Genomic DNA, 16,539 nt, shown 5'->3' with positions numbered 1-16,539 from the left:
CTTGCCACATCTGTAAAAGACAGCGGACTGTCGTCTCGGCTCCGCAGATCCCGAAGAGTCGCTAGGAAAAGGTACCGAGATCCACCGAGGGCGGCGGCACCGGGCGGCAGGAATTCTTCGGATCCGACAGCGACATCGTTCAACCCCTACGACAACCAAAATTCAACAATCGAAGGATAGAATTCAAAATGTCGCGCACCGAACGCGCCGGGAAATCGTCCGTTTCTTTTCGTCCATATCAGATTATCGGAAATAAGGACATTCTTCGCGACCTGTTCACCTTCGTTCGCAGGACTGGAGGGGGTGGGAATTCGCCCCTTCGATTCAAGAGGAGAAAAAAATAAGTCGGAATCAGGATCATCCGAATCTTAACGATTATCCGATCGCCGGGTAATCCGCATCCTTCCCGACAATGAGACCGAGGAGAATCGAGAGGGTTGAAATTATACGGCGAAAAAAAGTTTCGCTCTCCCGATGCATTAGACCGAAAACAAGATGGACGCCACGTTGGAAAGAACTGACAACTTTTCCGTGAGTTTTTTTTTTTTTTGGATAAGAAAAATTCAAAACTGATTTGAAACAGTGGCGCAAAGCGCAATCCAGATTCTTTTTGAGCAAACTATTCACACGCTAATAATTCTAAGTGTCTGATTTGCACAGTCACATCCGTTTCACCGTAGAGATTTTCAAGTTTTTTTCGGATAACAAGAATTCGAAACTGATTCAAAAAAGTGGTGCAAAGCGTAAACCAGATGCTTTTCAAGTAAGCTGTTGATACATTAATAATTCTAGGTGTCTGATCTGCACAGTTACACCTGTTTCACCGTAGAGATCTTCGAGTCCCTTCGTCGGTGGAGTCAGCAGTTTCATCGAAGGACTTTGAATTGCCTCCGTCTCCGGTAACAGCCACAATTTTCCCAAAACTCATCCACTCAGTCACCAAACTTATTCAACTCCAACGAGTCCTCTGCTGTATATCCAGGTGCTGGGGGTGCAAAGTAACTATAACCGGAAGGATCAAATCCAAAGTCTGGATCTATTCCTGTGTAACAAATGTCTTATCAATTATGCACGCAGGAGCGTAGAGACCCTGTAAAAAGGTTACAAAAGGTATAGAATAATCAACCGAGAACGACGTCGAGCCAGTGTCAAAGGTCATGGATAAAAATCCAGGAGCGCACAATCGATAAGGATCGCGTCTCTTTCTCGTTCCAAAGGGTCCGTCACACGTGGACACGATTTGCATTATACGCGACGCGTGATCCTGCGTCAGATCGTCCCGTCCAGATAACGGAACGAACGAACGAGAACGCCCGATAATTATTCCGCTCCCAAAAAACAAAAAAAAACAAACAAACAAACAAACAAACAAACAAAACACAAAAAAAAAAAAAAAAAAAATCGAACGGAAAGGCCTCTTCCGGCGCGCGTTACAATTTTCGGGATCTCGGACGGTCTGGAGGGCAGCGCAGAAGAAAAGGCGGCGATACAGAAACGCTTTGTGAAAGAAAGAAAAAAAAAAAAAAAATGGAAAAAAAGGAAAAATCGTCGAGGCGAATAATGGAGAACAATAAAAGCGTTGAACCTGGAGCTCGTAGTCGGGGTCCGTGTAACACACATACCATACACCGTTGATCTATGAATAGAATTTTGACGCGGGGTCAGACGTCGTGGCGTCGCGCGTCGCCGAGTAAGTAAAACCGATATACTTATACGTACGCACGCGGCTTATCGCTCGTGTATATCTAGGATAACGATATACCGGAGGTTTGTTCGATTCAACGTTGTATGTACACACGTATATATGTATATGTATACGTGTACACGCACGCTGTAGCGAAAGATGCGCGCGTGTGTTGCGTCCGCACAGTGAAGTTCGTACGCGCGTTAAACGGGGGAGATGCACGTTATATTCCATCGCGCACGTACTCTACGTATGTATACATACATGTATGTACGTATGTATGTATATCCACGTTGAACACACGCCGGTCGAGAGCACACGCCGCGTACGCTAGGTGCGCATATTCTTCAGCGTTAAAGTCTCCTAATTTCCATCCGACCATAGGCAAGTCGAAAGCGAAAAAGGCGCGGGCGATCGGGCGAGCGAACGCGCTCCCCGACCCCCTAGAATCTCCGAAAAATCTCCTATTTTCCCTCTCCTCCCTCTCCCCCCTCCCTGAGCACGCTTCGAACCAGAAAAACCAAAAAAACGAACAAACGAACAAAAAACAATCAAATTTGAATCTCCAAAAATTTCGCCTGATCTCATCCCTTCCGAACACTATTGAATCATTTTCGCTGAAAATTTTCAATAAAACCTGCGGTTTCCGGGATCTCTGAGGGAAAAAACGTCTTTCGTGTGGCGAAAATTTAGCTTTCTTACCTCGGACGGGTAGGTGCGCGTGCTTACGGGTCACGCATACGAAATAACGCGTGATACGCAACGTGTTCGAGTCGGTTGTGCGGTAAGCCCCGTAGGTTTCGTTACACGCGCGACGCGCGTACAGAGGAGACACGAGGGAGCGCGCGCGCGTTTACTGGTATCAATGCGGCGCACACCGACGTTCGTTACGTTGGCGTCGTTTCGTCGTGTGCGTGTGTGTGTTAGTGTTGGTGTTTCGACGGCCTGACGTCAGCGCGTTCCTCGCGTTCGCGCGTATCGAAGATGGCGGCACTTAACAGAGGCGGAGGGGTCTGCGGATAGAGAGCCGCGGAGGAGCGGCAGAGAGTCCCGAAGCTGCTCGAGAGCCGCCGCTGGCCCCCGGGTTTCACCCGAGAAACGTCGCGCGTCGTCTGCCTCCTGGCACGGACCAGGAGAGAAAACGCCTTGGAGGAATCGAAACCGCCCAAAATTCGAGGTGAGTCCTCAACCCGCCAACCTCCCCCCTCCCCACCCCACCCCACCCCCCCGGTTCGCGTCGCTGGGCCCCGGGGACGCGCGCGATTTTTTCCGAACAATTTTTTTCTCCCCCCCCCCCCTCCCTCCTCCCGTTTTCCGGAACGCCAAAGCGAACCCGTTCGCCGCACTCGCGTGCTCGCCGCTTTCCGAACGACGACGTTGTTCTTGTTGTTGTTGTTATTATTGTCGTCGACGCCGTTTACCGCTGTGTTATTGTTGTTGTTGTTGTCGTTATTATTATTATTATTATTATTATTATTATTGTATTCTCGGCGCGATAGGGACACACGAGCTTACACATGTATGTACGTATGTATGTATGTACGTATGTATGTATGTGTGCGTCGTAGCTCGTAATCAGGATTTTCTAGAGTTAGTTTTTATTGTTTTTTTTTTTTTTTTTTTTTTCTTATTGTGCGATAATGCGAAGAGTTTATCGAAAAATTGTTTCGTACGACGGCGGGAGAGGCGCGCGCGCCGGTGTTCGGATCCTACGGGAATGACGCGGTGAAGGAATTAATATATAAAAAAAAAAAAGATAAAATAATGGGGGAAAAAAAAAAAAAAAGAGGGAAATAATATTAAAGGAGATGCGGCACGTCGCGACTCTGTACTGCGCTGCCGCCGCCGCCGCTGCTGCTGCTGCTGCTGCTGCTGCTGCCGCTGCTGCTGCTGGGAAGTTCAACGCACAGACGTGTGCCAGTCTCTTTTCCGTTGAATATACATGGCGTGTAGATACATATATATCTAGTTATAAATATATATACATGTATGTATGTATATGTAGTTCGCACGTGTGTAGCCATGTGACGATGATCGTATACGTGAACGGAATACTTTAGACGGGGTATAATATAAAGTCGACTTGTGCATTTATACATACGTGTCGTACGCGTGTCCGGCTACCGGTGTGGTGTAAAATCGGGCATATATGTATACACGTGCGTAACGTAACCTATATACAAATGCGTGTAGCTATGCGCGTGAACTATTTTATATGTACGTAGGTACACACCTATGTTCCCTCGAACAATGAATAAATATACATACGCATAATTATTCTCGCATCCCGATCCACGTATATATACATGTATATGTATATATATATATATGTATATATGTATATATATGTATTTATTCTAACCTACGATGCGAATCGCGGGGTTATACGCGATAAAAGTAAAACGGCATCGCGCGCCTTATTAAATCGAACGGAGGTCCTATTTTTATATATGTATATAAGAGCTGTTTCTGCCGCTGCACCCAAATAATTAACCGCTACCGACGCACCTATACACAATACATATATATATATATATATATATATATATATACGTGAGCCATGTGCACATATATGATACGTGCATAGGTATGTACGTATATCTAGATAACGAATTAGAGTATATTATATACATATGTATAGAGGTAGATGTTATATACAATTTCGGCTTACTCCCTCCTCCATCTTTATTTTTGTTTTTTCGCACGTGCAGCTTATTGTTAGATCTCAATTTTTCCCCGTTTTTTTCTCATTTCTAATACACACATATATATATATGTGTGAACGGTCATTTTTAACCCCATATGTGCAGCGGACATACGATTATATTTTCCGGGGTCTCTTTATATATATACATATATGTATATATATATAATCGACTTGCGCATCGCTTATAAATATACGCGCGTGTCATCGCCCCCGATTTTATCGAGTGAGCTCAATATTTTCTACTCGAATCGCTGATGATGGCGACTCCGTGTACATAAGCATACATATATATATAGACATATGTACACATATGTACGTATATATTATTTTCTCGCTCGTCGCGAGGCGTTTTTCAATTTTTTTTCAATTTTTTTCTTTTTCTGTTTCTGTTTTTCTCATAATAGCTTCCGTTGGCACGATCGCGTCGATTCAGATATCGTTCCGTTGTTATTACATATTATTATTATTATTATTATTTACTTTTATTTTCTTCCTTTTTCCATTTCCACCTTCTCTTTTCTACATAGATACATACATACATGTATGTGTTCTTTGAAAGGCGCTCGCGATTTCGCGTATCCTTATATACTATACATATATGTATGATCACCCGTAGATATAATAATGACAATAATGATAATAATAATAACAACAACAACAACAATGACGATATCGAAACACTTGTTATAGGTATATACCTAACGTTATTAACCCTATTGTCATTGTTGTTGTTGTTGTTGTTGTTGTTGTTGTTGTTGTTGTTGTTGTTGTTGTTATACACCGGTTTTGGCAATCTATAGTATATAATTTCTTTCAGGTGGTGATGGGCTGTCCTTCTCTCCTTTAATAACAAGAATTGACGATCAGTATAGAGAAAGAAAATCAGATACTAACATATATATATATATATATCATTATAAATGTTCTACATATAAACCTTCATCTTTATACTCCGAATTCACTACCACCACTACTACTACCACTACTACTACTACTACTACTACCACCACCTACCACTACTGCAGTGTCGGGAGCGAATCGTATATAAATATATTCGCATATTTGAGAAAATAGGGCTCGCCTGCGAGAGAGAGAGAGAGAGAGAGAGAAAAAAAAAACCTCATCCGAAACCGCACGCGATTCGCTTCAGTTTCTATCTAGTCAAAATAATCGCCAAAATAATCCTCGCAAGAAGAAGAGGAAAAAAAAAAAAGAAAAGGTTCATAACCTGGAAAAACATTCGTTGAACGTCGGCGGTATCGCCCGATCGTCTCCGACGGTCGGAATCGTTGAATAATCGAGAGGGCAGTAGGGGAGGTAAAAAAAAACAACAACAACAAAACAAAAAAAACAAAAACATTCGAAGGAAGGAAAAAGGAAGAAAATGTATTCGAAGAAGGCTTCGGAACGTCGCTACGTCGAAGCGGAGGTCGGGGGCATCAAAGGTCATCGGAGACTTTGACTTTTGAGCGCGACCGACGAGACGCAGCGCAGACGGAAATCGAAGACCGAACCACGAGGACGACGTCAGGCAGCTGAGGGCGACGAATTTTTCGTCTCGAATCCCGACGAGACCAAGGAAAACGAAGGAAGAAGAAGGGAAGCGTATCGAAAAAAATCGGAGGAGAAGAACGAGGAGAAGAACGCGCGGTCCGGGCGCGGAAGGGAAGGGTGAGGGTGAGGTGAGAACGTCGTCTTCCGGACGAGGGGAGGCGAGGTGGCGTTCGCTTATATTGATTCGGGGAACGGTTACGCTTGCGCGGGTGAAAATTTTCAGCGGCGAGTAGGAGGAGGTGGAGCAGGAGCAGCGGGGTTGGTGGGGGGGGGGGGGGGGGGGGGTGGTCGCCGGCGGACGGACGGACGGACGGAAGTAGAAGACGTTTCACGGGTCCGTAACACCCGCCGCCGTCCGAAGAGGAGAGAGAGGCCTCCCTTTCGGCGATCGGGCGAGCCCGAGACGCGCGCGCGCGCCCCTCGATAATCGGAACTCCCGAAAAAACGGACGGCACGGGGTTTTTCCGTCGGTTTAGCGGAAAACGCGCGCGGCCGCCGGGCCGCGGGGGAAACGTGTCGGAGTCCGGAGGGTGCGCGGAAAGAGTGCGGCCGCCCCCGGTAAACGAAAGAGGAAAGAAGAAGAAGAAGAAAGAAGAAAGAAGATAGAAAAAAAGAAAGAAAGAAAACAAAACAAAACAAAAAACAATCAAAAACAAAAGAAGAAGATTCTTCGGGACGCCGCCGAGCGCGGCGGGCTATCGATCGTGGGGCGCCGATTGACGCGCCGGATTGCGGAGAGAAGCAAACGAGAGCGACTCGTTCGAGGAGATTCAAACGATCGCGCAGGACACCACGTTCGCAGTGAAGTTTGCCGCGGTAGCCGCCGTCGCCGTCGCCGTCGCCGTCGCCGTTAGCGGCGATAAAATGGAGGCGGCTCGCCCCGGTGTGCGCCGCAGTTGACGACCGGGAGGGTTTTTCGCCGGCGGTGGAGAACGAAGGAGGACGAGGGAAGAGGACAACGTCGAGAGGGAAACCCACCCGCCCGACCGTTCGACGAGTCGGAGATAACGAAACCGCGATAAAAAAAAAAAAAAATAAACAAATAAAATAACAAAAAAAGAAAAAAAAAAAAAAAAAAAGAAGGCGACGCGCCAGCGCCGGAGAATTTCCGTAACGCGGCTCCGGGGCTCCCCCACCCCCCCTCCCTTTCCCTCCCTCCCTCCCCCCTCCCTCCCTCCCTCCCTTCCTCCCCCCGATGTTTGAACTGCCGTGCGCGGCGTCTGACGCTGATAAAAGATAACGCGAACGTTTTTTCCTCGAGCGGGTCGAGTTGACGCGACGCTTTTGGAACGCTGCGCTGCGTTAAAGGAAACTACAGTGAGGGGAGAAGACCAAAATTAGTTTTGTTTTCTTTGGAAAATCCGTAGGAGTAGGGGAAAAAAAAAAAAAAAAAAGGGGCGCGACGGTAATTAGAATGGCGAAAAATGTGGTGTCGGTCGAGTCGGTGGTGCGTTACGATAATCTCGTTTACACGGTGTTCGTCGAGAGAAACGGTGCCGTTAAAAAAAATGAAGTGACGAATCAGACGGGGGTGAGTAGTAGCAGGGAGCCATCCGAGAACTCGTATTCCGCGGAGCCGCGATAACGCGTGTACGCGAATTTTTCGTCTAGACGCGGGAAAAAATAAAATATTGAAAAAAAAACGCGTGTGCGCGCGCTCGCTCTCTCGCTCGCGTGTTCGTGCGTGCGTGTCTGATATTATTGCCCCGCTCGCGCTCCAATCCGAAAATGACGAACGTCGAGGGACCTTCTTCGTCGAGGGCGGAAAATTTCTCCGGTGCGGAGAGCGCGCCGCTCAGGGAGCCGGACGTCCAACTGACGGAGCTGCTCCCCGTAAAAAAGATGGCGGCGATCACGGAGGACGAGGCGGTAGCCGACGCGTTCAAAGCGTTGCGCGAGGGCAACAAACACTTTTCCATAAACGGTGGGGAATTCAGGGGCGACGAAAACGAGGGGAGAATCGATAACGGAGGAGAGGAGGGCGCCCCGAGGGCGACCGGCGAGAAACGGGGTAACCGAGTCCACGACAAGCGCGTCAAGTACCTGGAAAATCGCGCGAAGACGAAACAACGTGTACGAACGCAGGAGGCGAAGAGGAAAATCGCCGTAGTCGGCGGCGGCGGCGGCGGCGCGTTCGACGATCCGTCGAAAATCGAAGCGAGACGCGCCTCGGATTCCGCCGACAACGCGAAGGGAGAGGACGACGATCACGGCCTGCGCGAGAAGATAGACGCGATAATCCAGGCAAACTACGTCCTAGAGCGTAAAAACAACAACACCACGCGCGAAAATTTGAACAGTCCGAAGAACTCGGAGTCCGCGGAAAACTCCGACGGCGGTGCGTCCGGCGGGACGGAGGGCGCGGGCCCCCGCCCCCCACCGAAAAAGCACAGGTGCGCCATATGCAAGGCGAGATTCAAGGGGAGCGGCGGCCTCAGGACCCACTACAAGGTCGTGCACGCGGCCGGTCCGACCTTCACGTGCGACGAGTGCGGCAAGGAGTTCCCGCTCAAGGAACGACTGAAACTCCACGTGAGGACGCACACCGGCTACAAGCCCTACAAATGCAACGAGTGCGAGAAGAGCTTCGCGCGCGGCGGTCAGCTGGTCCAGCACCGGCGCACGCACACTCAGGTGAAACCCTACCGCTGCCTCATCTGTCCGGGGACGTTCTCGTGCGCGGCCAATCTCGCCCTCCACGTGAAACGTCACAACGGCCAGAAGGACCACAAGTGCGACATATGCGGCCGGGCGTTCGTCAGGCGAGACGCGCTCAAGAAGCACCTCGAGTGCCTCCACAAGGACGTGAAGTCATTCCTGTGCGTGATATGCAACAAAACGTTCAAGGGACACCTGCCGCAGCACATGAGGACCCACGCGCAGGACAGACCGCACGGTTGCGCTACCTGCGGCCAGAGGTTCGCCCAAAAATCGCAGCTCACCGTCCACCAGAGGACGCACTCCGGGCAGCGGCCGTTCCGCTGTTTGGTCTGTTGGCAGGCCTTCGCGCATTCCACCGCCCTGAAGTTGCACACGAGACGGCACACGGGCGAGAGACCGTTCAAGTGCGCCGAGTGCAACGCCGGTTTCACCCAATTGCCACACTGGAAGAAACACATGCGATGCGTCCACGGTAGGACGGATCCCTACCGCTGCAAGAACTGCGACACATTTTTCAGGATAAAAAACGACCTGGAGACCCACGAGAAGGGATGCGTCGTCGAGGAACAGAGGCTGGGGAACCCCGAGGCCGAGAATCGGGGGGGTTCGGGTCGCCCCGTGGTACCGAAGTACCGGATCATGACCGTTGAGAAGATGAGGCTGCTCCTGGCGGTTTTGTTCAAGAGGATCTCGAAACCGGAACGGCTGGACGAGTTGGGATTCGGGAAGCGATTGATAGACCAGGTCCTGGAGGACTCGTTGCTGTCCGCCGGCAAATATCCCGCGGAGAGCAACGATTCCAGCGAGTTCGAGGTGCTGAAGAAAAATTTGGCCACTTTTTTGGAGTGGACGGTGCCCAGGGAGCACTGGGAGGCTTTCAAGAAATTGAATAAAACGCCCGAAGAGATACTGGAGACGCTGACGGTCAGTCAGTAGAGTTTGCGTGAGTTTGGTTGTTTTGTTTTCTTTGCTATTTTGCTGATTTGCTATTTTTTTTTGTTTTTTTTTTTTTTGTTTGATACAACTCCAAAGGTCAACCAAATATTTATGTAGTATTTAGAGCTGTGTTACGTGCAGTTGATGAAATCAAACCAAATACATAAAATTATATCCTAATGAGCGTATAGTAGGTAGCGGTTAAGGAAACGAAATGAAAATACCTAATATTGTCGCTGTTGGCGAACGGCCGATTGTGAGAAAGACTAAAAATTGTTCTTCGTCTGATGAGAAATTATAGTGGTTAAGCCGTACGTTATTGTTATAGAGAATTCGCGGGGCGGCGTTCCAATTTCGAAAGAAGTAAAAAAACCAAAAAAAACTAAGAAACAAACGAAACAGACAAACGAAAATCGTCCAGGATTCACTGAACAAATTGGACGCTTCCGCGGTTCGGATTGTAATATCTTTGTAGTGCCATTTGTCGCTGTCCTTGCCATATTTTATAGAAAAAAACAAAAAAATAATAATAATTTAATCGCGCCATTATTGTTTACGATACGATACGATAGCTCGTCTGTAATATTACATTACTTACTATTATATCGATTAAATCCTGAAAACGTATCGTTTTAGCCGATCAAATCCGACGAGGACTACGGTCTCCGGATTTGAAAAAGAAAAAAAAAAAGTGAGGAACGGAAAAACCCAACCTAACCCCACACTCGATATAAACTTTCGATCGCGATTCGATGTCCTCGTCGGATTTATCGAATTGTTACGTTTGATAAGGATATTCAACGCTTGCCATATAAAAAAGAGAAAAAAAAAAAAAAAACAAATCATACATACCGATTGATTGTATGTATTTATCCATGATTACATATAGATGTGAATATTTATTTGTTTCAAATAATCGTTTTTCAAATATTATTTCCAAATAGTAAAATGCCAAATGATTGAGTATAAGGGAGAGAAAAAAAAAAAAAGAAAACGAATTTTTTAGTTTATGTTTATATATTTAATAAAAAGTTCTAATATTGTTATATACTCGTAGATGTGTCGCCGAGTTTACTACCGTAACCGGGGCTAGATTATCTAGACAACTATTGCCATTATTATTATTATTATTATTATCATTATTATTATTAATATTATCGTCATATAGATATTTCACTGGTTAGATAGACGTTTAAAAAATGTGACCAGACAATAAATAAATGAAAGAAGAATAAGAAAAAAGAAAAACGAATAAACTAATATATAATAGGGTTAATATATTATTCTAACGTAATGTATGTATACTATGTTATGTTACGTCTGAAACCGATAGTAAGTCAAGATGCACATCCTGAGGTGTATTATCCAAATCGGGATAATTTATCAGAGGAAATAAAGTAGTGGCCAGATCGAGGTAGAAATTAAACGAAATGAGTCGACGAACGAGGGGAGAGTCGAAACTCCTTTCAAGAAAAAAAAAAATTTTCTCGCAACGAGCTGATCGCGCTCGCCGAATATGAGAGATTGAATTTTTTAGTAAAAATCGCAACTGCACCGTTGTGCGTGTGTTCAACCGCGAATTGGAAATTAGTCGTAACGAGGCGCTTAAGTTAACTCTGTGTAAATCGCACGTCAATAATCCTATGAAACAAACCATATGACGTGTGTCGCTTTAACGGACCCTACATATTAGAAGTGATAAAAAAAAAAAAATAGAAACGTCGCTATTCTTGCTTCCGATGCGTGATAATTTCTGCGGTACTCGGCCATCGCTCCACTGCCCCTCGCTGATCAAAAATGCGATCTACGCGCAATTTTTCGAGCACCGAGATTTGACTGATTCCCGAATAATGTTGACGTTGTATCGTTACTCTCGCCGTTAGAAAGTGAGTCATTAGAATTGTTTTTTTTTTTTTTTTGTTCTTTTGTTTGTTTTTTTTAGTCTAGACTTTTATCACTCATCGAAGGTCGCAACGACTACCTCGGTTCCGATCGGATTGTGGATTATTGTTCGACGATTTGCAACGATTAGGCGAATTCGTTGAAACCGTCTATCTGATTATTCAGTTTGATTTTTGGTGCCAAAGCGATTTTCCTAACGCCATTAGTGCTGAACGGTACCGAATTTAATTTTGTTATCGCTAATCAAAAGTAGCATAAATTATATCGTCATTGATTATAAGTTTAAAAAAAGTTGTTTATGTATTATTATAGTTTAAACCACATTATTGCGTTAATTTTCATACTTAGATTATATAATTGAAACGCCCGCAGGCTCAGGTCGGCTCTGAAAGATGCCCGACCGTGTTCGATCGACCCCCCCCCCCAAAAAAACCGTGTACCTTTCGTTCGAATAAACCGACGAGAAAAAACGAATAAACGAACCTGTTTTAATAAATTCGACAATTTTTGAAACCTTGAAACAAAGTTTTATCGATTTACCTAGTCCCTCCCGTGTGTCCAGGATAATACAAAGCTGCTTTTCAGGTCGACGTGGAGCTCGCCGATCTCCAAGAACTAGGGGAAAGATAGAAACGTGTGAAACAAGAATATTTTATTTATTTTCTAAATAAATTCATATCTCACAGATTTCCGTTGGTCGTAGACGAAGTCTATACGATTCCCGTCCAGGAAGACGCGATCAACTTTCTTTCCAACGCCCATCAAACCGACTCGTCCGAGGATCATGTCTTCCTCGAAATGCCCCTTCTCCACCTCGAGCTTCGTCAGTTTTTGATCCTTGACCGTAAATCGCAGCCATCTGTACCGCTCTTTCGCGATCGAATCTGCGGATCGAACGCGTTTTTTATTTCTATTTCTATTTTTTTTTGGCAACGACGGATTCGTAGTAAAAAATATCCCAACCTAAGCTGTCGCCGTCGTCCCAGTACAACTCGCCTAGAGCGCATCCCTTCGTGTCCAGCGCGACGAGTAATTCAAAATTATTCTTCCGGCTCAGCGTAGTGGTTACGTTCGGTGTTTGCGCCGGTAAAATTGACCCGCCACGAACCAATAATGGTATCGTATCCAGCGGGGCTTTCAGCGTCACGTTTTCTCCGGCCGAGAAGAAGACAGCTTTCGTGTAATAGTCGTACCACGGCCCACGTGGGATGTACGCTGTCACTTCGAGCTTGTCCTAACCTCAAATGAGTTAAAATTTTGTACCGATTACAAAGATGAAATAAAGTGGGCAATGGAAATCGATGAATAATTTGAGGAGGTCTGTAATATGATAACGCTATCAGGCCTCAAACGAACCTCTTCCAGGACAGGTACGATCATCAGCGAACTACCCCATAGGAATTGCGTGTCTATGCCGTAGGTATTTTTGTCATGAATAAACCTGGAATTGCGAATCAGCTGTGAGGGAGGGACAAAAATCAAAGAAGGATAATTTCACTCACTCGAAAAATAACGGCCTTGCAACAGTGTCGCCGAATTTGTGTGCCTTGAAGAAGAGTGTGTACAAGTAAGGTAGGAATTTGTATCGGATCGTCAATGCTCTTTTTGCGGAGTTGACCACCAGTTCTCCCATCGACACTGGATCTTGAACCTGGAAATCGAGCAGCTGTTGAGCAAGAGACGCTCCAAATTCAAGGCTGAGAACAGAGCTCGATAAAATATGGCACTAACGATGGTATCGTCCGAATTGTGATTTCTTGAGAACGGATAAAATGCACCGAGCTGCACCCAACGATTGCACAGGGCCACGGTGGTGTTGCCATCGAATCCACAGATATCGGCACCGACCATGGGAACTTGGAAGAAGCTGTGGCTCAATATTTCTGCAACACTCATCCGCAAATCGTGCCTCGAAAGAATATATTGATTCGAGTTGATTTAATCACGTGATTCAGAAGATAAACGTGCACGGAATGTGATAGAAAAGTGTACTACCATGAAGAATAGACATCTCCTGTCCAGCTCCCTGAATAATATCCGGAACCCACCCACGTTGCCCTCAAAATCACGAACGGTCTCTTGTTTCTAATACGACTTAAGGCTCTGGTGACGACAGAAAGAATCAAAAAGTCTCTAATACTCTCTGTAAACACATCCTGTTTCTCCATTCCACGTATGTTCTACTCACGAATTCGTAGCAGCAGCTTGGCCGATGCCATATGTATTATGGAGGTCGTAATGGGGTCCCAGATAGTGTTGAGCATTCATGCACAGCGTCTTGGTTGCCAGCGATCCACCAACAACGTTAGGTACATATTGCGGATTATCCAATTTGTTGTACAGGCAGCCGGTGGAGTGACCGTTATAAAAATTGGATGGCTCGTTCATGTCCTGCGCAGTTTGACTCGACTTTCATTTGACCGAATAAGTTGCCTGCGATGAATTATGTTGCGAGTGAAGAGATTATGTATACATGTAACAGCTGGGACACCTACGATCCATATGCCGTCAAATTGAAAAACGGTGTGCATGTTCTGTAGCATGCGACGGTAGTAATCTGGGCTTTTAGGGTGAGTGAAGTCAGGCCACACAGTCGAAACTGGATTCCAAACTTTCCCAGCAAAGGGCTCATTTGTAATCCCATCCTTCACAAATATGTCATCTCGTATGCCTTCGTCGTAGGCTGGATAGGTGCCTTTCTTCTCGGAGGCACCGATACCGGCATCTAGGATTGGAATGTAGTGCATACCTACCTAGAAGACAAAGCGTCAGGCATCGAACAACGGACTTGGTATCGAAGTGGTGACTCACCGAATGTATTTCTCGGACAAACTCAGGCAGGTCTTTATAGTTTGTTTTGTCCAATGTAAAATCATTGCGGCGATCCATGTAGTCTATGTCGTTCCATTGGGTGTCCTGGAATTTTTAACAATCCCCGTAGACAAATGAATACCGAAGGTACTTAAAATTTTCATCGGCGATAGTTACAAATGGTATTCCAGCATCTCGTGTTCGGTGCCAAACTTCTCTGGTGTTGGCAACGCTCCCATAACCGAGTCTGAAAATGTAGGGAACATTTTATTCGAGAATTTGACGAGTCCTCAAAACCACGACTCATGGTCATAATCGGATGTTGACGTGGGACTCACTGGCAAAGATGGAAACCGAGAGACCAATAAGGTGGGAAAAACGGTTTACCAACAATCTCGGAGTACTGCCTCAAAACATCAGCTGGTGTTGGTCCCATGAAGAAGTAAATGTCAAAGATTCCTCCTATCATCCTAAACGTTATGGCCGGAGTGGGCTGCAATATTACATCTGAAATGATTTTGATAAATAATATTTATTGGTCCTGAATTTACTAGAGTTACTGGTGCGTATTACCCATAGCATTGCTGTTCAGGAAAAGAACTCCGTGACAGTTTCCAGAATCTTCGATCATGAAGTAAAAGGGATGCGAGCTGTACAAATTTGCCTGAAACCATCAGATGCAATGCCTCAAAGACTGTCGGAAGAGATAATTTTTGCAATTTGTCTCACGTCAAACTTACTACTTCTCAAAATGTACCTGTTCAGTGGGGGGTTGATCCTTGTTGAACATTGTGAAGGATCGCCAGCCAGTACCGAGCTTGAGTGGCGCCCTGTGTTCGCCTAATCCGTATATGTTGTGCGATGGCAAAGTCGAATGTATTTGGAGGAATTGATCGGCAAATATGAAACCCCCTTTGGCTACAGAATCGAATCTACAAAAGCGAACGATTCAAGGTTGACAACATGAGACTCGTCGAGTCCAAAACTTCGATTAGATTTTAAAAATGATAGAACCTCACAAAGTAACGTTATCTGCTACACGCTTTACCCTAAAGCCACATCGCAGAACATCTGCTTCAAAAGTGTATTTTGGGACAGAGTTTTTTGGACGGAAATCTGCCCAATTAGATTTCAATGGCCACGGAGGCTCGTACCTAGAATTTTCAGGGTCATGGATCTGGAAGATAAATATTCGAATCAATGATTGTAATCATCCGGAACCAATAATGCACCTCACCTTCACACGCAGAATATCATCGCTCAAGCTCGTGGTCTCCATTTTTATCAAGTCCAGATCATTCTCGTAAAACGATTTGATTTTCCGGACCAGGAAGCCGGAAAAGTTATTCCCACTTTTCGTCGAGTTAACGAATTCATAGCTGGGCCAATCTTCGGGGTAATAGCAAGGAGGTTCACCCAAAGATACTCGTTTGCGATTAACGTTTCTTCTCGGGTTCGGTATTTCAACGGGATCCCAACAGCAACCTCGATCCGTGCAAGCGAGCTGAGAGGCGCCGGTTTCTGGATGACAATCGAATCGCGATCCCTTGGGAATTTTACCGCAATTTCGGGCGCAGTCGTTGGTACCGGAACAGGATATGTCTCTCGTGATTTCATTCGTCTCAAGTTCCCCGGTTTGGTGTGCTTCGGGTTTATCCAGGATTTCCTGCAGAATCTCTACACTGGACGCGATCGCTTGCGAAATATATACAATTTGCAACGTGACGATAATAACGAAGAGAATTATGTAAAATCGCCCGACCATTGGTCTAGTCCGCGAATAAGTATTTTTTTCAGATTCGGGTTGAACGGGATTTCCCGCGGGACTCAGACGCCCATTTTCACAGACGTTCGAACCCTGAATATTGTGGACGCTCTTCGCTTTATGCGTTCCAATTTCAATAGACACCATGACGATACTTCACATCCACGAGTTAAGAATGTGACGAGCGTAAAAACGTGAAATAACGAGGAGAAAAGAATCTCGTGATTCAACAATAGCACAGCTGATGCTGATTATTTGATGGAAAATTTACTTTGAAACAACTTGAGAAGTAACTTCACTCTCAGCAGAATCAGCACTGGCAGCTTCTCGGTGCATGTGCATTAATTACATTGAAATACAGATACAGCCTATCTCAGGGTTCGATGTCCGACTCTGATTGCCCCTTTGGTATTGTGATAAAACTTGAAGAAGCATCCGGCCTTGCCAGACAGTTTTTTATTGTCCGACTCCATGACTCACAGCTTTGGCAGGTTGAATACATACGCCAATTGTGTACAT

The 16,539-nt window shown here is 45.8% G+C and overlaps 2 protein-coding genes across 6 annotated transcripts; one reads left to right on the top strand and one right to left on the bottom strand.

Annotated features, from left to right (window-relative positions):
* The first annotated feature begins 4 nt into the window (after nt 1-4).
* Nucleotides 5-11,866, top strand: LOC105684356 (zinc finger protein 497-like). Of its 2 annotated transcripts, XM_048658009.1 has the most exons (4): nt 5-531; nt 793-899; nt 983-1,690; nt 5,209-11,866. In XM_048658009.1, exon 4 carries the CDS (start codon nt 7,674-7,676, stop codon nt 9,540-9,542), a length of 1,869 nt encoding a protein of 622 aa, XP_048513966.1. In that variant the 5' UTR covers nt 5-531; nt 793-899; nt 983-1,690; nt 5,209-7,673; the 3' UTR covers nt 9,543-11,866. The 2 variants fall into 2 exon arrangements, with proteins under 2 accessions (XP_048513966.1, XP_048513965.1); XM_048658008.1 differs by lacking the exons at nt 5-531; nt 793-899; nt 983-1,690 and adding an exon at nt 2,215-2,861.
* Nucleotides 623-16,355, bottom strand: LOC105689242 (lysosomal alpha-glucosidase-like). Of its 4 annotated transcripts, XM_048658005.1 has the most exons (17): nt 15,493-16,355; nt 15,275-15,432; nt 15,013-15,187; nt 14,829-14,919; nt 14,594-14,762; nt 14,433-14,502; nt 14,256-14,360; nt 13,940-14,197; nt 13,633-13,835; nt 13,440-13,547; nt 13,176-13,353; nt 12,947-13,095; nt 12,801-12,885; nt 12,408-12,678; nt 12,129-12,328; nt 11,985-12,059; nt 623-1,042 (listed from the first exon to the last, which is right to left on the bottom strand). In XM_048658005.1, exons 1-16 carry the CDS (start codon nt 16,165-16,167, stop codon nt 11,985-11,987), a joined length of 2,970 nt encoding a protein of 989 aa, XP_048513962.1. In that variant the 5' UTR covers nt 16,168-16,355; the 3' UTR covers nt 623-1,042. The 4 variants fall into 4 exon arrangements, with proteins under 4 accessions (XP_048513962.1, XP_012261593.2, XP_048513964.1 ...); XM_012406170.3 differs by lacking the exon at nt 623-1,042 and having other exon boundaries at nt 11,748-12,059; XM_048658007.1 differs by lacking the exons at nt 623-1,042; nt 15,493-16,355 and having other exon boundaries at nt 11,748-12,059; nt 15,270-15,406.
* Between the last annotated feature and the right edge of the window lie 184 nt (nt 16,356-16,539).

The sequence above is a fragment of the Athalia rosae genome, chromosome 7 (assembly GCF_917208135.1).
Source record: "Athalia rosae chromosome 7, iyAthRosa1.1, whole genome shotgun sequence".
Lineage (NCBI taxonomy): Eukaryota > Metazoa > Arthropoda > Insecta > Hymenoptera > Athaliidae > Athalia > Athalia rosae.
This window is presented reverse-complemented; position numbering and strand designations above follow the sequence as displayed.

Coding starts and splice junctions, on each gene's coding strand:
- LOC105684356 (XM_048658009.1), top strand. CDS start 7,674: ATGACGAACGTCGAGGGACCTTCTTCGTCGAGGGCGGAAAATTTCTCC.
- LOC105689242 (XM_048658005.1), bottom strand. CDS start 16,167: ATGGTGTCTATTGAAATTGGAACGCATAAAGCGAAGAGCGTCCACAAT. Junction 13,096..13,175: donor ACAATTCGGACGATACCATC/GTTAGTGCCATA, acceptor CTCGATTTCCAG/GTTCAAGATCCAGTGTCGAT. Junction 12,886..12,946: donor GCAAGGCCGTTATTTTTCGA/GTGAGTGAAATT, acceptor TCGCAATTCCAG/GTTTATTCATGACAAAAATA.